The 24,130-nt window shown below is 45.4% G+C and overlaps 2 protein-coding genes across 2 annotated transcripts; both read left to right on the top strand.

Moving 5' to 3' along the window:
- The first annotated feature begins 10,007 nt into the window (after positions 1–10,007).
- LOC123136162 (protein FLUORESCENT IN BLUE LIGHT, chloroplastic) lies at positions 10,008–12,823 on the top strand. Its single transcript, XM_044555477.1, has 5 exons — positions 10,008–10,222; positions 10,332–10,471; positions 10,920–11,079; positions 11,199–11,516; positions 12,378–12,823. The coding sequence occupies exons 1-5, from the start codon at positions 10,099–10,101 to the stop codon at positions 12,581–12,583; spliced, it is 948 nt and encodes a 315-aa protein (XP_044411412.1). The 5' UTR covers positions 10,008–10,098; the 3' UTR covers positions 12,584–12,823.
- A 4,775-nt stretch (positions 12,824–17,598) lies between these two features.
- On the top strand, positions 17,599–18,297 carry LOC123133755 (glycine-rich cell wall structural protein). The gene is made up of 2 exons (XM_044553164.1): positions 17,599–17,754; positions 17,854–18,297. Exons 1-2 carry the CDS (start codon positions 17,670–17,672, stop codon positions 18,072–18,074), a joined length of 306 nt encoding a protein of 101 aa, XP_044409099.1. The 5' UTR covers positions 17,599–17,669; the 3' UTR covers positions 18,075–18,297.
- Positions 18,298–24,130: the final 5,833 nt, after the last annotated feature.

Genomic DNA, 24,130 nt, shown 5'->3' with positions numbered 1-24,130 from the left:
GTGGGACCTTCGAGTTCCTTTTGGATAGGGTGGCATATTGGGCGTGACAGTCGCGGTCTTAGTGGGTTGCTCCGAAAAGTTAATCACATAAAGACCATTCTCGACATGCCCAACAAAAGCTATTTTAAGAGTCTTGCTCCACAAGAGGGCCACGGTATCAATATCAAAGAAAGTGGCAAAGCCCATGAGTGCAAGTTGACGAACGGAAAGAAGATTGAATGCAAGGGACTCAACAAGCATGACTTTCTCGGTCGTTAGATCATGAGAAATGACCACCTTGCCAAGACCCAATACCTTAGAAGATGAGGCATCACCCCACTCGACATTGGTGGGCATAGAAGGAATCTTGTGCACGTCCACCACCAAGTCCTTGCTCCCGGTCATATGATTTGTTGCTCCACTATCGAGCAACCATGATCCCCCACCGGAAGCAAACACCTACAAAAGATCAATGCTTGGTTTAGTAAAGGATCCTTTGATGTTAGTAACAAGGGTCTTAGGAACCCAAATAGACCATTCAATGTACTCATAAGGAGAACCAACAAATTTAGCATAAACATGCCCATCACTAGCACGGCACAACACATAAGAAGGGTTAAAGTCGCCAGCTTTGTTGGAGGAGGTGGTTTTGCCCTTTTTGACATTGACATCCTTCACATTTTTCTTCTTCTCCTTAGAGCACCCTCTCCCTCTTTCATGAAAGTTTGCTTGAGAGGAGGTGGTCGTTTGGTCTTGTCGTTCTTCTTCTTGTTTTTGGACTTAGGTGCGAACCCAATTACCTCCTTGGCCACAACTTCCTTTTGATTGCTCAAAAGGTCATTGAGGTTCTTCTCACCTTTAATACATGTCACAAGGCCTTTCTCAAGTTGATCCTTCAACTTGGCATTCTCCTCCACAAGATGCACATGCTCACAACACGGGTTAGTGGCATATGCATTATCAATTAATACCATATGAGGAAAGGTGGCTTTTTCCTTGGTTAGCTTAACTTGGAGTTGAGCATGAGACTCCTTGAGGTTAGCGTGAGCACCCTTCAAGACATTGTGGGCCTTGTCAAGTACATCAAACTCCTCCTTGAGTCTAGCATGATCAACCCCAAGTTTAGCCTTCTCGGAAGTTAGCACACGAGACACAACAAGAGCATGATCAAGATCTTTCTTTAACTTAGCAAGGTCATTGTTGTGTGACTCCTCAAGAGCCAACCAATGCCCACGCTCTTCCTCAAGAGCATTAGAGAGATCCGATATCTCATCGGCATAGTCTCGACTATGACCTTCCATCTTAGAGATGGTTTCTTCGTGAGCCTCGATCATGTCATTGGCTTCACCAAGTTGTTCCAAGAGAGCAACAAAGTGCTTCTTGGATTTCCCCTTGAGCTTACTCATAAATGACTCAAATTCATTCACATCCTCATTAGACCCCTCATGTTCATCAATGCAACCCTCCAAAGAGGGATTAGTAATGATGGTGGTTTTGATGTTGGGGCTTACCTTGTTAGAGGCTTTGGCCATGAGGCACTTGGCGGTGATGTTCTCGTTGGGTGAATCAAAGAGAGACATCCCAGGAGTTGTGGCAATGGCAACGGATGCCATGGACACCGCTTCACTATCTTCATCTTCATTGTCATCCTCACGGTATTCTTCTTGAACCACCAACCCTCGAGAAGGAGTCTTTTTGGTGAAGTTGTTCTTGTTGCGGAAGGACTTGGCTTTGTCTTTTCGGATAAGCTTGCCACCATTGTCTTCCCGCTTCTCGTAAGGACAATCCGCAATGAAATGGCTCACATTGCCACAGTTGTAACATGTTCTTACATGTTGCTTGCCCTTGAAGCCACTTGAGTTGGTCTTGTTGAAGTTTGGCCTTGAGTTCTTCTTGCTCCAAAATTTTTTTGAAGCAAGAGCCATGTGCTCATGATAATCATATTTTGTATCTTCGGGATTGCTCTCCTCATCCTCCTCTTCTTCCTCTTCTTCCACAATAACCTTGGCTTTCAAGGCAAGGTTGGGATTCTTTGCCCTTTGAGAGCGGAGCACCGCGTTGTCGGCAGTCTTGTCCAAGATGCTCATTGCAATGCAACGAACTCATCCAACACTTCACTTGAGGTCATGGAGTGGAAGACCGGTCTTTGACGAATGACGGAGGACATGGCCTTGTTGTAGGGCATCATAGCCTAGAGGAACTTGCGCTTGATCCAATTGTCATCCGTGTCCTTGCTCCCATGATCTCGGAGTGAGACCGCGAGTTTGGTCACTCTTCGAAAGAGCTCACGAGGTTCTTCATCTTCTTTCATTGCAAACTCATCGGCTTCATCTTGTACCACTTCATAGTTGGAGCATTGAATGCTTGCACTTCCCCGATAGAGAGACACAACGCATTGCCATGCGTCTTTGGCAATGGCATGGGGTCGAAGATGAGGGAGATCTTCGGGGAGGATAGCATCTTGGATGATGAAGAGAGCATTCTCATTGAATTGATTGTGCACTTCTTCTCTAGGGGTGAAGTTGCTTCGGTCATGCGGATAGAAACCTTCTTCAATGATTCTCCAAAGATTAGTATTCACATGATTTAAATGACGCTTGAAGCGATACACCCAAGAATCAAAATCCTCATTTTTCACAATCTTAGGAGGAGGACCAACATGATTTAAATGAGTAGAGGGAATCGGTCGTCCATAAGTTGGAGGTTCCACATGGGCAAAGATGCCGGTGTCATTTCTACCACTAGTAGAAGGGCCCTTCTCACTAATAGCTTCCCCCTTGTCGGAGTTAGCATCCGTTACCTTGTTAGTGGGATCACCCACTTTCAATGGCGAGGTAGGTAGTTTAAGTCCTTCTAAGAATTTATTAAACATGCTTTCAACCGTGGTTGTCATTGAGGTTTTCAATGTGTCCAAGGCCACATTGGATTCCTCATGGGACACCGTGGTTTCCCCATCACCTGTAGACGAGATCGGATTCACACCGGAGTGCTCCTCCTCCCCACCGTCTACGGTGTCAACCATACTCTTTGGACGGCAAAGTCCTTAATAAAGAGACGAGGCTCTGATACCAATTGAAATGATCGATATAGTTGACTAGAGGGGGTGAATAGGAAACTAACAATTTTTAGCTTTTCTTTACCAAATTCAACTTTGCATCAAAGTAGGTTGTCTAGATATGCAACCAGGTGAACAACCTATATGATGCAACAACAAGAAGCACACAAGCAAGCAAGGGATATTACATAAGTAAGCTAGCAAAAGTAAAGGCGCGAGATAACCAAGAGTGGAGCCGATGGAGACGAGGATGTGTTACCGAAGTTCCTTCCTTTTGAGGGAAAGTACGTCTCCGTTAGAGCAGTGTGGAGGCACAATGCTCCCCAAGAAGTCACTAGGGCCACCGTATTCTCCTCACGCCCTCACACAATGCGAGATGCCGTGATTCCACTATTGGTGCCCTTGAAGGCGGCAACCGAACCTTTACAAACAAGGTTGGGGCAATCTCCACAACTTAATTGGAGGCTCCCAACGACACCACGAAGCTTCACCATAATGGACTATGGGTCCGAGGTGACCTCAACCGTTTAGGGTGCTCAAACACCCAAGAGTAACAAGATCCGCTAGGGATTAGTGGGGGAATCAAATTTCTCTTGGTGGAAATGTAGATCGGGGCCTTCTCAACCAATCCCGAGCAAATCAACAAGTTTGATTGGCTAGGGAGAGAGATCGGGCGAAAATGGAGCTTCGAGCAACAATGGAGCTTAGGGATGGAAGAGGTGGTCAACTAGAGGTAGGAGACACCCCTTTTATAGCTGAGGACAAAAGCCAACCATTATCCACTAATCCAGCCCGCGACATGCGGTACTACCGCTCTAGAAACGCGGTACTACCGCAAGGCCACGCGGTACTACCCTGAGGGACCACGGTACTACCACGGCAGCTGCAGAGACTAGAACATGCCTAACTGTGAGCAGTACTATCGCGAGCGCGGTACTACCGCTCCCTCTTGCGGTACTACCGCAAGACAGGAAAGTCCTAGCCTGGGAAGGGCGTGGATGAATAAAAATACATCTGTGCCTACTTTCGCTGGAAAACAAACGATGCAAACATCCGACACGGTACTACCGCTAGGGAGCGGTACTACCGCATGGCAGCTGAACCAGGCCGCGCGCGGTACTACCGCGCTCGATGCGCGGTACTACCGTGGAGGCGCGGATGTAAAAAATTACATCCGCCCCTACTACCGCAAAGCAGCGGCACTTGGCCTGGGAGCCACGGTACTACGACTCCAGAGGAGCGGTACTACCGTGGGCTCCCGCGGTACTACCGCGAACTACGTGTGGTACTACCGTGGAGGCGCGGATGTAAAAAATTACATCCGCCCCTACTACCGCGAAGCAGCGGCACTTGGCCTGGGAGCCACAGTACTACGACTCCAGAGGAGCGGTACTACCATGTGCTCTCGCGGTACTACCGCGCAGTGGCACGGTACTACCGCAAGTGCCTGCGGTACTACCGCTCTAGGGAGCAGTACTACCGCAAGCTCAGCAACAGCAGCCAGGACAATCGCATAGAGGATAAACAGGGGATGCTCCAAAGTGCAAGGGAAAGGTGGAGACAAGGAAGGAGACGTGTACGTGATGATTCCACCCGAACCTTTCCGACGCGGACCCCCTCTTAATAGTACGGCTCTCCTACGACTCAAATCCACCAAAAAGAAACGTAGAAAAACACCGTCTTCAATAGTCTTCGAGGGGCACCGAACCATCTTGTGCCTAGCGATGAAGCGTCTAAGAAACTCAAGGCACACGATTAGTCCGCAAAAACATTGTCATCAATCACCAAATCACTTAGGGATAAATATGCCCTTACACAAGGGAGCTCACGCTGAGATTTGGGGGAGGGGGCTCGGTCGCTGGGATCTTGCTCCTGCTCGGGAAGGCATTTTGGCCGTCAATTGCGTGGGGGTGCGCTGCTCCTTCCCATGGGGTCACTGCTCCTCCCTTACGACGGGAACGGCCATGGCGAGTACGGGAATCGGAGGGACAAGGCCTGGGAAGGCTGGATCTGTATGCGGAAGAGCAGTTCCGTCCGGCGACCGGGGGGCTGGGGGTGGCGGCGGCGGTGAGGGTTTCGTGAGGAACAGAACGAGAAAGAGAGAGGAATAGATATGGTGCACTATGGGCATGGGTATACCTGTTCGAGCGAGGAAGAGAAGGCCGAAACGTTTTCCTTGGCGGTGGCATTCTCCTCGTAAATAAGTGGAACTTCTGTTTCGGGAAAACGTGGAGCTGGGAAAAGCTCACTCCACCAAATTGCACTACGACCCAGTAACGCTTCGTGAATCTAGCTTCTTTCAGGAAAACCGTTCGGGCTGGATTCACTCCGAGAATTTTGGAAGCTTGAAGCTAGATAGATTCAGAATGGGCCCTAATAGTTGAAAATTTTCCAATAGAATTGATACTATGAACTTGAGGTTGTTTCTTCGGAAAGTGTATTGTATGCTCACTACCATTAACATGAAAAGTGATATTGCCTTTATTGCAATCTATAACAGCCCCTGCAGTACTCAAAAATGGTCTACCAAGGATGAATGACATACTGTCGTCCTCGGGAATATCAAGAATAACAAAGTCCGTTAAGATAGTAACGTTTGCAACCACAATAGGCACATGCTCACAAATACCGATGGGTATAGCAGTTGATTTATCGGTCATCTGCAAAGAGATTTCAGTAGGTGTCAACTTATTCAATTCAAGTCTACGATACAAAGAGAAAGACATAACACTAACACTGGCTCCAAGATCAGATAAAGCAGTCTTAACATAGTTTCTTTTAATGAAGCATGGTATAGTTGGTACTCCTGGATCTCCAAGTTTATTTTATATTCCACCCTTAAAAGTATAATTAGCAAGCATGGTGGAAATTTCAGCTTCCGGTATCTTTTTTTATTAGTAACAATATCTTTCACATACTTAGCATAAGGAGGCATTTTAAGCATATCAAACGCATACGCAAAAAGATAGGTCTAATCATTTCAGCAAATCGCTCAAAATCCTCATCATCCTTTTTCTTGGATGGCTTAGGAGGAAAGGGCATGGGTTTCTGAACCCATGGTTCTCTTTCTTTACCATATTTCCTAGCAACAAAGTCTCTCTTATCATAACGTTGATTCTTTGATTGTGGGTTATCAAGATCAACAGCGGGTTCAATCTCTACATCATTATCATTACTAGGTTGAGCATCAACATGAACATAATTATTAACATTATCACTAGGTTCATGTTCATCACCAAATTGTGTCTCGACATCAGAAATAGAAATAATTGGGATTCTCATGTGTGTCTATAGCAGGTTCACTAGCATGCAAAGTCATATCAGTTTTCTTCTTCTTTTTATTTGAATGACCAGGTGCATCAGTATTAAATCTCTAAGAATCTTGCTCAACTCTCTTAGGATGACCTTCCGGATACAAAGGTTCCTGTGTCATTTTACCACCTCTAGTCATAACTCTAACAACATTATCATTACTCTTACTATTCAACTTATTAAGCAAATCATCTTGTGCCTTAAGTACTTGTTCTACCTGAGTTGTAACCATGGAAGCATGTTGGTCATCCTTCCCATTTTTGTTCGAAATGACATTTCTAACTATAATTCAAAAGTTTTTGTTCTATTTTTATACACTTTCATTTATTGATTTTCAAGCTTATACATTTTTTCATTAGATTTAGTTATTTTTGTCAACTACTTATGCATTTTTTTAACAAAGTTACCGCAACAATGAGCGGGGAGAGAGTCATCCTCACTACTCTATTTCAGAGTTACATATTAAATCCAAGCCATCTTCTACTGCAAAAATATTTCTTATTTTTATGTCCTACTCTTTTCTCCTTGTCATGTGCCCCTCTCTTTTAAATTGTTTATTACACTACCATCCCGTTGCAATACGCGAGGTATTGGCTAGTTATAGGAGTGTAGAAGGCATGACATCTTACAAGTTCTCACTTAAAACTAGCTTATACTCAGATAGAAAACAAAAACTACACATTAGAAAACTAACATCCTCTCTTGTCTCGCACCTCTCGCCAAAGAAAGGCGGCTAGGTTTCCACGTGTGTCGCCACCGCCTTCGAGTGCCTTCCAGTGCTATTGAGATGGTGGAACCCCGGTTTGGGAGGTTGGCTAGCCGTCCTAGCTTATTTTTACTGTTGTAATATCCAACCAAATTATTTATGGACAACAATACGCACAACCCACATAATAATGTGATCTGTTCTCAGCGGAAAAGGTCTACTATTCATCGTTAAACTTTACTGAAAGTTCACTTCGTCCTAATTTTAGTTTGGCTCGAAATAAACACACTACTTTCTAAATCAATCTCTCACACGATTTCGTGCTCACATGGACATTCATTTACCGAAAACTAAGAATTTTTTAAACCAAAACAGGGCCTAACCCAGTCAGACACATCTAGGCATCTATCTAAAAGCCCCAACCCCAACCTCTTGCACCTACATAAGCACATACAGTGAATAAAAACTTGCATATGTGGTAGATGGCATGGAGATATTTTATTGAAAAAGATGTGTGTTCTACATCCAATGAATAAAAACCATATCTCATTCCAGTACAAGTACAAAAAAATCTAGAAGAAAAACAAGGTGAGATGCCAAGATAACCTACTTCCCTTTTTGACCATGCACGTGGATGAAAATATCAATTACTCTATCTTACACCATGCTCCTTTTTGTTGCAGGTGGTGAGTTGCTCATTCTTGAATGGCGGTTGCGGTGCAATGCTATTGGGGCACTGGGGATGTGTGATGCTCGAGGGGAAATCAACAAGGGGTGGGGGGAGCAATGAGATGAAGATTTTTCTGGACCTTTGAGGGATCGTGGTTTGATTACATTGGATTCAACCATTTGAACTATAAACCAGTTTGGGTGGGGCAATCCACGACTTTTTTTATAACACGGTGTCCACATGAACGAAAAATTAAGAAAAACATGTTAGCATTTGATTTAGAAAGTTGAGGGTATATTTGGCCTGAACAAAAGTTTCAATAAGAAAGGTGAGCTTTTGGAGATGTTCAAAGATGAAAAGTGGACTTCCTTCATTTTTAGTCACAACTAGTTGTGAGTGTAAATCTCAAATCTCATTTGTACAATAAAAAAACTATCACTATGTATTTATTATGGACTTTCTGTGTCTAGCAGTTCCTCCCTTATCCTCCAGGCTTCGCACGCAAGCCCGTGGGTTCGTCTCCCCTCTGCCTGCTGCTCCACCAGACGGTGGCGGGGAGGGCAATCCAGGTCCATTCACTTCGTTTAGAAGTTTAGGTTAGAGTTTTTTAGTCCTCGCAGATGCGGTGTTCGGGCGAATGGTGACGCTTCTTCTTTGGGTTTGTCTTCTGGTCTCTTATCCTCCTCGAGTTTGTTTGTCTGGAAGTAGGCGATGCAGTCACGACGTAGTTTCTTGTTGTTTCCTTGGGGCAATGAGGTTAGGATTTCTTATCGTGTGACAAGATTTGGTGTCAGATACTTCAAGTATATTCAAGGGTTCAACAGAGGACAATTACGTCTCCAGGGCGGTGGCCCTTACGGGCACATGCACGAAGACTTCATGACTGTCATTAACAAGGTCAAACCGGCTCGGGTATGGGAGCAGTGTCAACGGCGCGCCCACGGCTTGTTCTGGTGGCGGAAGTGGTTGTTACATGGTCTCAACTAGATGTAATTTGTATTATGTTTGAGGTGTTTTGTACTTCATGCAAACTTTTATAATAGATTTGAATCCTTTCCACAAAAAAAAACTTTATATGGAAGTAAAAATACTCTCTCTCTCTCATATGTTGCGGCCGGTTGCTGTATATTACTACCTCTATATGTGTTTATTAGTACCCATCATATTTTGGATCAAAGTTTAACCATATATTTAACTAGAAAAATGTTTATGCATGTCATAAAAAAATATTATTAGATTCATGTTGAATAGGTTTTGATGATACCAATTTTGCTACATATAACTTATATTTTATTAGTTGAAATCATGATTAACATATGACCCAAAATACAAGCGCGCTAGTAAGGGACCTCCTATTTGGCGCGTCAGGGGCTGGCAAACGAGCCAGCACGCACCTGCTTCCCCCGCGTTCTTTTTTTGGCCGGCTCATGTGTGGGGTGCCCTGTTTTTTTGCTGTTTTTCTTTCCTATTTTTTCTTCTTTAAATAATTACAGATTTCAAAGAAGCTCTAAATTAAAAATATTGAGATTTTTTTAGAAAATTCAACAAATCATAAAATGTCCGTGTATTCATTTTTTTTGCATATTCAAAAAAATATCATGATTTTGAAAAAAAAAATGTTTGGGAAATTTAAAAAGTTCATGATTTTGCAAAATATTTGTGTATTAAAAAATTGCTAGTGAATTTTAAAATATGTTTGTGAATTTTAGCAATGTTCGTGATTTCTGAAAAAATATTTGAAAATCCACAAAATGTTCATGTATTACAGAAAATCTTTATCAATTAAGAAAATTTTCGTCAAAGCAAAACAATGTCCATGAATTTTCCAAATCTTTTCCTAATTTTAGAAAATGTATGTCGATTCACAAAAATATTCATGGTTTTCAAAAAATGTTCATAAATTTGTAAAAAATACTCACAAATTGGAATGTTTATGATTTCATAATAATGTTCGCGAATGCAAAAATATTTAAGATTTCTGAACAATTAATATAAAAGTAAAATTAAGAACAAACATGACAAAAGGAAATAAAAACCAAATAAAATTAAAAGAAAGTAAATGACGTAAAAAATAGGAAGACCATAAGAATGAACACACTAAAAACCAGTACAAAATCGGAAAAAGCTAATGGCCGGCCTAAAATGTACATAGCGCCTGCGGGGACATATATGCATCGAATAGGATTATCCGGCTAGTAAATCAAGACGGAGGTAGTACCGAAACTATGTGCCACAGCCCACGGGCCCATTCACACCTCCCAAGCCGTTCCAATTCAGCAGGCGCGTGTCACGTGACAGTGACACCACCATCCCCAGTTCCCCATTCTTCCACACCTACGGCCGCTTAGCCAACGCGAGGCGCCGCCGGAGACGGCGATGCAGGCGGCGGCCTCTTACCGGGGCGCGGCAGGCCACCGCCGCGCCGGCCACCCCTCCCGGCGCCCTCCCGGTCCCTCTCTTCTTCTACCCGTCAGCGTCGCCGGCGTCGGCCGTTTCTCCGGTGAGCCCCTCGTACTCTTAACGCTCCCGATTCTGAAGTACCATACATATACGCCACTCTGATAGCGTCGCGTCGATTTATTCATGCCGGCGTCTCCGTGCGGGTGCAGACGCGGCGGTTCCGCTCCGAGTCGGCTCCCTGCCCCTTCCTCGGGCTCGCGGCGGCGGCGATTTCGCGCGCCTGGATGCCAGGGACGGGGAGGCGTGGCAGCTGACGCGCGCGCTCGGGCTAATCCTTCCTGGTCACCAGGTACGGTCCTTTGGGGTTTGGGTTGCTTCTGACTCGCCAAGACAACCAAATGGATTCTGTCATGGTGTAAACTCTAGACTGTAGAGTTGGTGAACTGATGCCCAACACCCAAATAGAGCATTGCGTTTCTTGTGAACATGGCTGTGGACTGTGGTTTGTAGAAAACTACGATTAGCATAGAGGGATGGCTTCTAAAGTAGACAAAGTTTCTCCCACCTGGGGCAGACGCTACTGTCCTGCGCCATGTTCTTGCCTGGGAGCACATCGAATACAGCCATCATATTTTGAAGCAATTTTTACTGGTAGCATTTCAAGAGCGAATCGCAATCTTGTTCAGAATGTACACTCTTTACTTATGGGTTGTTACTCTGTTTTTTTCCGTAACATTGTGATGCAGCTCTGCTATTGACTGTGCTTTACTATCTGCCTGTGTAATCTATGCCTGCAGAAAATGGTGCATGCTAACCTGCTGAAAACTGCTGTTCTTTCAACAATGTCGATGCTCATAATGCCTCTTGAGGCATCAGCGGAGACATGTCAACCAACTAGTTCTTTTGCCAATATGCCGATTTTCATTGCTGTCGCTCTAATAGGAGCTGCTGTGGGTGGTAAGACGCTCAAACCAATGTCCACAGGCATAACTGATAGTATCTATTATGTATAGTTGATGAAGAGAGATGTCTCACGCTGTGCTAATTTTGTTTTCCTCTCGGATGTTACATTCTAGGATTATTAGCACGGCAAAGAAAGGACGAACTGAAGCGATTGAATAATCAACTTCGTCAGATTAATACTGCCCTTAGAAGGCAGGCACAGATTGAATCGTTTGCCCCCGGCCTTACTTATGCGCCTGTAGGGAGAGCAGGAGAAATTGAGGTCATTGTTGATCCCAGGAAGCAGCAGTTGGTGGTAAATTTGAAAAATGGGAAGAATTATATGAGGAATCAGGACCTTGATAAGGCAGTAATGGAGTTCAAGACAGCTCTGGAGCTTGCAGAAAGCATAGGGGATCGCTTTGAGGAGAAGAAAGCTGCGCGAGGATTAGGTTCATTTCTTCCCGTTCCTGATAATGAAAATCATGCATCACATTGTTTTTGTTCACTGATAAACAAAAGTGCATTTAATTAATACCGACCCTCCACCATTGTAAGTACTCCCTCCGTCCCAAAATACTTGTCGGAGGAACCGATGTATCTAGACGCAATTTAGTTTTACATACATCCATTTTCATTCATTTGTCCGACAAGTATTTCCGGACGGAGGGAGTATAATTCTGTGGTTAGGCCACTACAAGGTTGGTGACTAACTTGTAGAATAGCAGAATGTCGGAATATCCCAAGAAATAAGTGTAATGTTTGACTTTGTTTCATCTAGGTTGCAGTTTCCCCATCCTTACGTTTAAGCTACTCCTGCAAGCAATTGTATTACTGCTCCCCACTTGAATAGATTCTGTAGTGAGTGAAATCAGAATGAGCAGTTGTCAAGTACTCCCTCCATCCGGAAATACTTGTCATCAAAATGGATAAAAGGTGATGTATCTAGATGTATTTTAGTTCTAGATACATCCTTTTTTGTTCATTTTGATGACAAGTATTTTTGGACGGAGGGAGTAATTAACTTGCAAGTAAAACATCATCCTATTTATTCCAATAGATGGGGATTCTGCACTTAAGGTGTTCACAGGGGGATTATTATCTGCATGTATGTTTGCTTTCATAGTTCGAGGCGTTCAGCTTTGCATATACTAGGAATTACTTTTAGATCACTAATCACTAAACGCTCTTATATTTCTTTACGGAGGGAGTAGTACGTAGCAAGATTTATATCCACCCAGAGTTTGATGTATTCTCCAGTTTTATATAATAGAAATTTGATGCCTAATTTTGCTTGATATTTGTTGTCTTAGGCGCATCACTACAAAGGTTGGGACAGTACAGAGAAGCAATGAGCTGGTACTACAAGGTTCTGGCGCTATCAAAGGAGACCGGCGAGGATTCTGGCTGCACCGAGGCCTACGGCGCGATAGCCGACTGCTGCGCCGATCTCGGCGACTTGGAAGGAGCAGCGAAGCTGTATGACGAGTACATATCAAGGCTGCAGCCCCGTGATTGAGCGCTCGGACCGTTGTTGGAGATCAAACACATCATATGCCAGAGCCCGTCCGTTGCCCTGCTTCTGATGTCGCGGTTGCTTGCTTGCTATCTGGCGGAAAACGAGCCGATTTTGCTTGTCTTTTAACTTGGTTGGAGCATTTGAATTGTCCATGAGGAATCCCTCTCTACTTGTGTATATAAATTGCGATGTTGCTATGGCATGTGCTGGTTCAGAGTTCTCCATGCAGGATTGGCGATCCATCTTGTTGAAAATTTCCTTGAATTGGTAAGAGCATCTCCAATAGACGCGCTAGATTAGCCACGCGCTGAAAAAATGACTATTGCGCCCGCGACCGAAACTGGCGCTCCAGCAAACGCGCTAAAATCCCGCGAGCGGCAAAGTGGGTTCAACGCGCTGGAGAAAATGACATCGTGCGCTGCTTATTTGATGCGTCCGTTCGCGCGTGCTGTAAAATATGGGCTGCTGCAGGTCGGGCTGAGCGCGCTAAAATGCTATTTCGGTGCTGCAAAATGAAAATAAAAAAATAGTGCGTCGCGTAACCCGTGTCGGTTGAAGATGCTCTAAGTCACTGTGCACGGACTGTGTTGCAGATTATCATATCCTGACACGTAGTACAGCAACAGTTTCACCATGCCTCCTGATAAGCCCATGAGCTTCAACTTCAGGAATCACCGATGAAGCCGCGGCCTTCCGTCCTCGAGCGTTTGCTCTGCTGACAGTGAGCAGTAGCGAGTGATGATAGACTAACAGTTGGTAGCTGGTGCTGTTGAATGGTTGTTTTATTCAGCGCCACCGAGACACATTTCTTTTGTCCGGTGTGGTGCCCACTTTGCACGGCCGGGCACCGCGTTTACGAGTCAACACGGAGCTCCAAACATGCTACTCCCTTCATTCCCAGATACTCCTCTATCCGGAAAAAATGTAAGACGCTTTTTAATTTTGCATAGGGCATAAAAAACGTCTAACATGTTGTTATGAAGTGAGTACATGTTTTATTTTTTTTGTTCGCTCATTTGTAGTTTATATTAAAATATCTAAAACATCTTATACTACAGCTGTAACTTTTTACAATACGTTTTTAGAGTCTATGGCAACGTTAAAAAACGTCTTAGATTAAGTTATAGAGGGAGTAGTCGTGAATGGAGTACTTCAATTGTTGCTATGTCAAAACTTGGCTAACCGAACACGAACATCACTCGCATACACATGTTAGATATGAGAAGATAGTTCAACCCTTCAGTCCTTCTCATGTTGCACATAGCTTAACCTTACAAAATTCTAATTTTCGTACAATGGCACAATTATTTCTGAGCCAAACCAGCAACACAAACGAACCGAGCCGAACCTTTTTACTGGTTATTAATGTATTTTTTCAGAGTTCGAGCTGGTTCGTTTTGCAGCCCTAGTTAGCTGGGTTAGGTTCGCAGACAGGCCCGGCCCTGAGGGGGGGCGAACGGGGCGGCCGCCCCGGGCCCCCATTGCCAGAGGGCCCCCAAATGCTGAAGTTTACATATTGTCCTTGATTTCCTTTTCCCTTTTTTGCTACGATTTCATTCCATAATCCGCTATTTCATTCTTTAATCTACGATCCAATTAACAGGGGTGATGTTTACTCTTAATTTCCTTCCTTACCAGCGAAGGTGCGATTAGGAAACACGTATAGCAGTTATTGTATGGGATTAATTAGGAGTAATTATGAATAAAAATCTCTTAAGTCCCTTCCTTCCTCGAGACTACTGGCCTATACAGCGAGGGAACAGATTGCCCCCTGCGTGGTGATTGATATTCAACTTCCTTTTTCTGAACTTGCGATAGATATTAATCCCCTGTGCGTGCATGGCTGCCGGAGATAACCACGCTGCTGCTTCCCGTGCGATCATGCTAACTCTCCGGAGACAATTTACAAAGACCCGCAAAAAATGTATACAAGCTACAAAGAACAGAAGGTATGTCTCTGATCTCTACTTATACATGTAGTCTATCCCTATAAGATTTTACCATGATCAATGATCAAAATTTATAAATGATTATCAACGTTGCCTATTCACTGTGGCAACTAGCCGCTGGGAATTAGATAGTGTTTATACATAGTTATGATTAGGGTTATCAATTTTTTTAGTTTGGTGACATGCTGATACTTGAAATGGAGGAATAACACTAGAGGTTTTACATATCAAAGCAGTGATCATGGGCATTTAAATCATCTGCTAGTCTTGCCAATGGACCCGCTTCTAGATTGTGATCCAAAAATTAGGTTAATCTCAATTCGATATATAGTAAAGAAAGAGATTTATAAGAGAAAAAAACTATATTTTGTTTGGCTCACAATTCAACATATTTTCTCGAATTTTTTTTACGTTTATGTTAAGGCCCTTGGGATTGGGATCTAGTTTCGCTCCGGGCCCCCGAAATTTCAGGACCGGCCCTGTTCGCAGAATGACACCGCTGCAGCGTATGCCTGTGTTTGTGCAGATGGGACAACGGATGATGGGCTCGGACATGGGAATCAGAAGCAGCCAGGGCAACCCAATTCAAACTTCTCAATTCAGAGATGCCAAAGAGAAGTGGTCTCCTTCCGACACTCCGATGTGTGCTCGTAGTCGTAGGACCAGTGCCGCAGTGTGCTCCATGTGACCGCGTACGTACATGGGGGTACAGTACGACATTTGCCGTATGTATGCGCTTGCCATTATTTTCTCCTTCTTTAAATTTTTTTTTTGAACACATCTATTCCGTTTAACTTGGGGGCACGAACAAACCGTCTGCCACAATGCGAGCTAAGTCGTTAATTGGTACCCGCGGACAGTCCGGATAGTGCTAGGATCAAGAAAAGCCTCTGCAACAGTGTAACAAAAAGCTTCTGTAGTGGTGTCCCCTAACAAAATTCATTTGTCCGGGATGTCCGACAGCCCAAACCTAGCTCATATGTGGGTGAATTAGGGGTCGTGTGCATGCGTTCATCACATCAGACCCGACATGCCAAGACCATCCCAAATCGACCCCAATCCCTCGGCCCGACCCACCTTCTTCCTCTCCTATTTTGCTCGTGTCCACATTGCGCCCTCCTCGTCGTGCCACCACCCGGGGCTCCACTATCGTCCTCTGTTCGGCCCCTCCCCAGAGCTTCGTTGTCATCCCCTACCCAGAGCTTCACCGCCCCCCTCCCCTATGCCACCCTAGTAAGTCCTAGTCTGCCCATTATGCGCCTCGCTCACTATGTGTTCGATGAAACGTCCAAACTGTTTTGTAGCTTCTTTTTTACATTTGTAGGGACGCGATGGATTCATCAGATGAGGAGCTTGTTTACCCGAAGGTTTTTTTTAGAAAAGGAGGAAGACCCCCGGCCTCTGCATCTGGACGATGCATGCAGCCACTTTATTAATTATTCACACAAGACCTTACAAAGTCATACAACAGTAAGACTAAAGCCACCGTCTAGGCAACATCTGTCGCTACTCCCATCCAGTTGATGAAGGGATGTTGATAGTATGGCCCTACTACCAAACAGACCTCACAGCCAAACCTAAACATTTAAGACATGAGGTCCCAACCAGGACGCCTGCCGGGTATGGGGCGCCCACTAGTCCGGCGCGCTCCTCAACCAGGACGCCTGTCGGGTATGGGGCACCCACCAGTCCGGCGCACTCCTCAACCAGAACACTTGTCGGGTATGAGGCCGCTGCAGCCACCTGCCATCAATCCATCTTCAGAGCTGTACTGTTGCATCTACCTTGCCAAGTCTCTCTGCCATCGACGCCACCACGACGCCAGACAACGTCGTCCTCCTGCGCCAGTCCATCCGCGCACATCGGACGCCGAATCTGCACTGCGCCATGCCATCGAGATCCGTCGTCATCAATGTGTAAGATGAAGCACCGCTTCACCAAAGAGGTGGATGAGTTTAGTTACAAAATTGGTTTTTTTTTAGCCGAGAATAATCGTTCTATGGGAATTTCATTAAAATAAATAGTTTTCAATATATACAAAGTGAACCAAAGAATGGCTCAACCCACTCCTGTTTTGTTGAAACCTGAAGCTAGCATTATTAAGTTAAATGTTGCTCAATCCAGCTGGAAAATTGGTCTCTGAATCTAGTCTTCAGTCTGTGCAACAGAAGCTGTAGGTCTGTCTTGAGTGAGGCCTTCCAAGCTTGGATTGTGGCCTGTTTTGCCTTGAAGATTTTATCATTTCTTTGCATCCAGATGTTCCAACATCCCATAATCATGATTTGCATGGCAAAAGCAGCAGGCAAAGTCTGAATGGAAAATGAGACTTCATCAAAGATGGAGAATCCTCTGTGTCTGGGACCCAAAAGGGATTGCCAACAATTAAATGCAAAGTCACAGTCCCAAAATAGATGTTGAGATGTTTCCTCCGTGCTCATTTGACAAAGAGCACAATTATAGGAAGGCAAGTGAAATGATCTTCGTTGAAGCATGTTTCTGGTATTGACCCTGTCATGCAATAAGAGCCAGAAAAAGATCTTGTATCGAAGCATGGTTGCACTCTTCCAGAGCTTTTTGAAAAGTGGCGCAGCTTGTTGCCCTTTGTTAGCTCTTTATACATCTTGATCGAGGAATAAGATGTTCCCCAAGGATATGTTCATCGATCACCATGATTTGTAAGTTGCAGTGACTCAAGGGTGCCCTGGAGATATATGAACTGGTTGTGTGCTTGAGCTGAGAGTGGGAGGAAGAAATTTTCACTTATGTCTGGTGTATGTAAAAACTCCTGAATGCTCACTGTGTCCTTGGTGGCAAAGGAGTAAAGCTCTTACAAAATTGTCAGTAAGTACGATATCCGCATGGGGAACAAATCAAGGGGTGTGTGCACAACGATGCGCATATGAATCTGCACGAACCGTTCAAGGAATTTGCGTTGCCTGGTCGCTGCATGCACGTGAATCTGATCGCTGCATGCATGCACGTTCGCCCACTCCTCATCTCTTCCGGCTCCCATGCTCACCTGTGCCCCGCTTTGCCCTATAAATAAGGCCTCACCCTGCCCATTACTCTCCACAAACAAGCAACGCATCCTCCACTCTTCACCACCGTCTAGCTAGCTCTTGTTAGGTCGATCGGCAATGGCGTCCACCAAGGCTCTCTTCGTGCTCGCCGTTCTCCTCGCGTCGGCCGTCCTCCTCGCCGCCGCGGCCTCCGAGCAAACTCGTGAGCTCCATTGTCTTCCCTGCTCTTCGCCTATGTACTGTTCAACATGCGCGTGCGTACGTGTTCATAATAACTTCTTATATGTGTGGTCGCGTGCAGATGACAAGGAGGGGAAGGTGGCCACCAACGGTGCCGGCGTCCAGGACGGCTGGGGTGGCGGCGGCCGCGGCGGAGGGTACCCGGGCCGCGGGGGCGGCGGCTACGGGCCCTGCGGCCGGTGGGGCTGCTGCCGCCGTGGGTACCACGGCGACTGCATCCGATGCTGCAGGGCCGCCAACGACGTCCCGGAGGCCATGGACCGCACTGAGGTGCACAACTAGCTAGCTGGCAGCTGGCTATGGCTTGGCTAGCAAGCAGGACCCATGATCAATCTGGAAGCTAGCTTCTTCCAGGGTACTGAGTAAAATAAATCTCCGGTTTAGTTCATGTGATCTATGTATGTGCGCGGATGAACGTATGTATCTACGTACATACGTTCGTAGTCCTCTTCCTTTGTTTGGTTGGAACAATAATAAGAAAATGTGATGCGTGTTGAGTTTGAAAGAGGGCATGCATGCGTGTAATGTGTCGTTGTGTTTCCGATCGATCGCGTGGAGTGGATCTCCTTCATGTTTACGCGGGGATTGCCGAAATTACTGGTTAAGGTGTACTTTTGCAATGGGAGGTTGTCAGTTTTTTTTCCTTGTAAAATTTCCTTTTTCAAAATGAAATATCCTGTGAACTAGGCATGCAAAGTTTCTTTTTGCATGGTAATACATGTCTCATTTATATCATAAAGAACAAAGTACAAGCCACGTAAAGACCTACATGGCAAAACTGAAAAAATAGCAGAACATCTCTGAGCTTGACACCAACGCCCGTCACCTTCCTCCGGCACCACCACACCAGCCACCAAAGAAAAGAATGATGAATCACCTCCTCACCGAGCTCGATGCGGCTCCATCGCTGATATGCAACTTTACGGACCTCCAAGGTGGCTCACCAAAAGTGAAGCCCTTGCCGTTGAACGAATCAGACCGGGGCAACACTCGGGACACGCCATCGAACTCCAGATCTGGCACCCCCACCACGGCTAAGACGCCGGAGGAGGAAACCATACCTGTCATCTACGAACCACGAGCCCAGCACATGTTCGTCTACCAGATGTCGTCGATGCAGAGCATAATCTGCATCCGCTTCTGGACTACCTCCCAAGCTCCGCGCCGACGTTGGAGCAAACGTCGTCGCAACGACGGAGCCCGAGGACACAGGTCCACCACGAGGCTGCCGCCACCGCCACACCATCCTTGCTTGAACAAATCGATTTTCAAATTCATCCCCAACCATAGGACCGATGGCCTTGTCTGAAAAGGATCCGAAGAATATTTATTCAGCGCCGTCATCATTGCCGCCGGAGCAAAGACGATGAACAAAACTTAGACTACGAAGGAGTAAAAACGATCCACACGCGTGGATCCGACGACTCCCCTCACCACCGACGACCAAGATTGCCGGCGGAGGGGAGCCGCCAGAGAACGGCGTTGAAAGATCAGCCTCTTCTGGCAGCGGCTAGGGTTCCAGCCGCCAGGGACGAGAGGAAATACAGATCGCTTCTTCCGCGAAGGCGCCTCTTTCCGAGAGCCGGTGGTGGCATGCAAAGTTACAAACCGTTTACACCGTCACATTCCCCTTGTCAAAATCTTTAAAACTATATCTCATATTATATAGGTTCCGGACAAATTTGTGAACTAACATGTGCTCCCAAGTTGTACTAGTCTGTACTCCCCACATGGGCGTGACGCACAGTTATACCGACCTGTGCTCCCAAGTATACTGACATGTGTTTCCAAACTGTACTAATATATGCTCCAAAGTGTAATAATATGTGCTTCAAAACTGTACTAACATGTATACTCCCTCCGTTCCTAAATAATTGTTTTTCTAGCCATCTCAAATGGACTACAACATACAGATGTATGTAGACATGTTTTAGAGTGTAAGTTCACTTATTTTGCTCCGTATGTAGGTTCAATTACGGCTAACATACGGAGTACTTCCCAAATAACTAAGCCGTGCATGCTTCTGCGGGTGAAGCACACATGTGCTCTACAGGAGAGCAACCGAGCTTCCCACGCACTTATGCTACACGTGGAGCACCCAGAAATGAAAAATAAATGAGAAAATAAAAAATAAAAAAAAATAAAAACTCTGAGAAAATCTGGAGAATGAGAAAAACCCAGAAAAACGCCCCCATGCCAAAAGCATCCAGCACACGTCATGTGGCAACGGATGAGCGCTCCCTACTAATGACCCCAATCCAGAGGGTACACTCTAACTAGTTGCTCGGATTTGATGGGAGGCCGCTGAGGCACTTGTCGCTCGTGTGCCTATGTCATGCAGACGTGCATATGGCATCTGTCGCAAGGCGTCAGTTTTTTTTCCAGCGAAACTGCTCCATGCACGATCCTCGTGCCCGACGTATGCACGACACAAAATCCAGCGGCTGATGCTCTTTCCATCATACGTATGTCCGGCCTGATTTCATTCATCGTGCATGAATCGTCTATTTATGTCGTGTGTATAGCACGACTCTTTTTCCAGTATGTTTGACCAAGACTCGACCTACAAGAAAATTAGCACGCATACGTGGACAGTGGTATCCCCAACCCACCAGAGTTCAAATCCTGGTGCTCGCATTATTCTTGGATTTATTTCAGGATTTCCGGCGATGCGCTTTCAGTGGGAGAAGACGTTCTCGTCAATGACGAGGTGCCTACGGTGACTTCGTAAATCTCAAGATGATATGCCGGCTCAGTTTCTCGGAGGTGCTCATAGGGGTAGGGTGTGCGTGTGTGCGTTCATCGGGATGAGTGTATGCGCGTGTATATGAGCGCTTGTGTCTGTACTGATGCTTAAGAAAAAAAGCAAGGAAAAATACAAAATCAGAGTGATCCAGACGTGGCAGCATCGCCCTAGTCCCTGGCTCTCGGCTCTGCAACAACGGTGCCCTCCTGCGTGTGACGGATGGCCTACAACCACTAGCCGACGAGCAAGCAACGAGATGATTTGTGTTTGAACAGTGAAGCCAACAGAATGGATGGATCATCAAATCACACCAAGGATAGAGAACCTTATTTCTTTGGTTGTTTTGCACTTAAGTCTCAAATGTTACCTTATTTATATCTTCACCACTATATTTCTAACAACTATGATGGGCATGGCGGAGCACACCTTGCTGTATAATACTCCCTCCGTCCGAAAATACTTGTCATCAAAATGGATAAAAAGAGATGCATCTAGAATTAATATATATCTAGATACATCATTTTTTATTTATTTTAATGACAAGTATTTCCGGACGGAGGGAGTACGTCCAAGGCATGAATCTTGATGACACGTTCTCTATCGAGCAAGAGAGCTAAATCACACGGTCATCAATTGGATGCAGGCTGCGTCTTCTTTCTGAGCCAACTTGTATGGACTGCACTCAGGAACTTACAAGTAATTACCTGTGATTCCTACGGCTAACAAGTACAATAAATAGATACACCTTCTTTGAGGTAATAATATTTGAAAGAGAAAAAGATCTGGTTTAAAAATAATAATATTTGAATGACAAAATTCTCTCAAATATTAAAAAAATACACGAGAACCACAATTAAACCGTTGCAAGAAAAGCTCGAGGCTCGTGAGCCGCTCGAGATCGACTCGTTTTTTGACTCAACTCAGGATCGACTCGAAAAGGAATGAGCTGAGTTTGAACACTTTACGTAGCTCGACCGAGAAACGAGTCGATCTTGAGCCAATGTTGGCTCGCTCGATTTTAGCTCGATAGCTCGACAAAATATCATTATGTTATAAGATCATGTCATATATTAAATGGAAATAAGATAATTATTACCATATATGTTGTCTGTAACTTTTCTCCATTTTATTTACCAACGAACATGGAAACTGTGACGCCCCCGATTCAATCGTACACTAATCATGCACGCAAATGTGTACGATCAAGATCAGGGACTCACGGGAAGATATCACAACACAACTCTACAAATAAAATAAGTCATACAAGCATCATAATACAAGCCAGGGGCCTCGAGGGCTCGAATACAAGTGCTCGATCATAGACGAGTCAGCGGAAGCAACAATATCTGAGTACAGACATAAGTTAAACAAGTTTGCCTTAAGAAGGCTAGCACAAACTGGGATACAGATCGAAAGAGGCGCAGGCCTCCTGCCTGGGATCCTCCTAACTACTCCAGGTCGTCGTCAGCGGGCAGCACGTAGTAGTAGGCACCTCCGGTGTAGTAGGGTCGTCGTCGACGGTGGCGTCTGGCTCCTGGACTCCAGCATCTGGTTGCGACAACCAGAAGGAAAGGAAAGGGGGAAAAAAGGGGGGAGAAAGCAACCGTGAGTACTCATCCAAAGTACTCGCAAGCAAGGAACTAAACTACATATGCATGGGGATATGTGTAAGGGGGCCATATCAGTGGACTGAACTGCAGAATGCCAGAATAAGAGGGGGGTAGCTAGTCCTATCGAAGACTACGCTTCTGGTCACCTTCGTCTTGCAACAGGTAGAAGAGAGCAGACTGAAGTCCTCCAAGTAGCAACTCCAAGTAGCATCGCATAGCATAATCCTACCCGGCGATCCTCTCCTCGTTGCCCTGTAGAAAAGCGATCACCGGGTTGTCTGTGGAACTTGAAAGGGTGTGTTTTATTAAGTATCCGGTTCTAGTTGTCATAAGGTCAAGGTACAACTCCAAGTCGTCCTGTTACCGAAGATCACGGCTATTCGAATAGATTAACTTCCCTGCAGGGGTGCACCACATAGCCCAACACGCTCGATCCCATTTGGCCGGACACACTTTCCTGGGTCATGCCCGGCCTCGGAAGATCAACACGTCGCAGCCCCACCTAGGCAAAACAGAGAGGCCAGCACGCCGGTCTAAACCTAAGCGCGCAGGGGTCTGGGCCCATCGCCCATGAGCACACCTGCACGTTGCGAGGGCGGCCGAAAGCAGACCTAGCCTAGTGGCGTTCCAGTCCAATTCGGCGCGCGCCGCTCCGTCGCTGACGTCTGAAGTGCTTCGGCTGATACCACGACGTCGGGATACCCATAACTACTCCCACGTAGATGGTTAGTGCGTATAGGCTCGTAGCCAGACTCAGATCAAATACCAAGATCTCGTTAAGCGTGTTAAGTATCCGCGAACGCCGAACAGGGCCAGGCCCACCTGTCTCCTAGGTGGTCTCAACCTGCCCTGTCGCTCCGCCACAAAGTAACAGTCGGGGCCGTCGGGAACCCAGGCCCACCTCTACCGGGATGGAGCCACCTGTCCTTTCAGCCCCCTCGTCAGAATCACTTGCGGGTACTCAATGAGCTGACCCGACTTTAGTCACCATCTGTATAGTATGTATGTATGTATAGTATATACCCGTGATCACCTCCCAAGTGATCACGGCCCGATAGTATAGCAAGGCAGACTGACAAGGATGTAGGGCCAATGATGATAAACTAGCATCCTATACTAAGCATTTAGGACTGCAGGTAAGGTATCAACAGATGTAGCGACAATGTCAGGCTATGCATCAGAATAGGATTAACGAAAGCAGTAACATGCTACACTACTCTAATGCAAGCAGTATAGAGGAGAATAGGCGATATCTGGTGATCAAGGGGGGGGCTTGCCTGGTTGCTCTGGCAAGAGAGAGGGGTCGTCAACTCCGTAGTCGAACTGGGCAGCAGCAGCGTCGGTCTCGTAGTCTACCGGAGAGAAGAGGGGGAAGAAATAATGAATACAGAGCAAACAAAGCATCACAAAATATATCAAGGCAATACGCGGTGTTCGGTGTGCCCTAACGCGGTAGTAAGTGATACCGACGAAGGGGGGGAAACATCCGGGAAAGTATTCCCGGAGTTTCGCGTTTTCGGGCAGAGGAACCGGAGGGGGAAAGTTGCGAGTTCGATAGGTTAGGGGGTGTGGCGGACGAACGGACTGCGTATCCGGAATCGTCTCGTCGTTCTGAGCAACTTTCATGTTGAAAATATTTTAATCCGAGTTACGGATTAAAAGATATGATTTTCTAAAGATTTAATCATTTTCTGATTTTAATTATTTATTTAACTTCAACATTATCCAAAACAGTGTTTGCTGACGTCATCATGACGTCAGCATGACGTCAGCAGTCAACAGAAATGTTGACTGGTCAACTGACGTGTGGGTCCCACTAGTCATTGACTGTTTAGTCTAATTAGTGTGTAACTAATCTAACTACTGTTTAATTAAACTAATTAGTTAGTTTAGGTTAATGTAATTATGATTAATTAACTTAATTAATTAATTAAATTATTATTATTTATTTTATTTATTTTATATATTATTTTTAATTCCTT

The sequence above is a fragment of the Triticum aestivum genome, chromosome 6B (genome assembly GCF_018294505.1).
Source record: "Triticum aestivum cultivar Chinese Spring chromosome 6B, IWGSC CS RefSeq v2.1, whole genome shotgun sequence".
NCBI classification, from domain to species: domain Eukaryota; kingdom Viridiplantae; phylum Streptophyta; class Magnoliopsida; order Poales; family Poaceae; genus Triticum; species Triticum aestivum.
The sequence above is the reverse complement of the archived record's forward strand: the minus strand, read 5'-3'. Positions and strand labels throughout refer to the sequence as shown.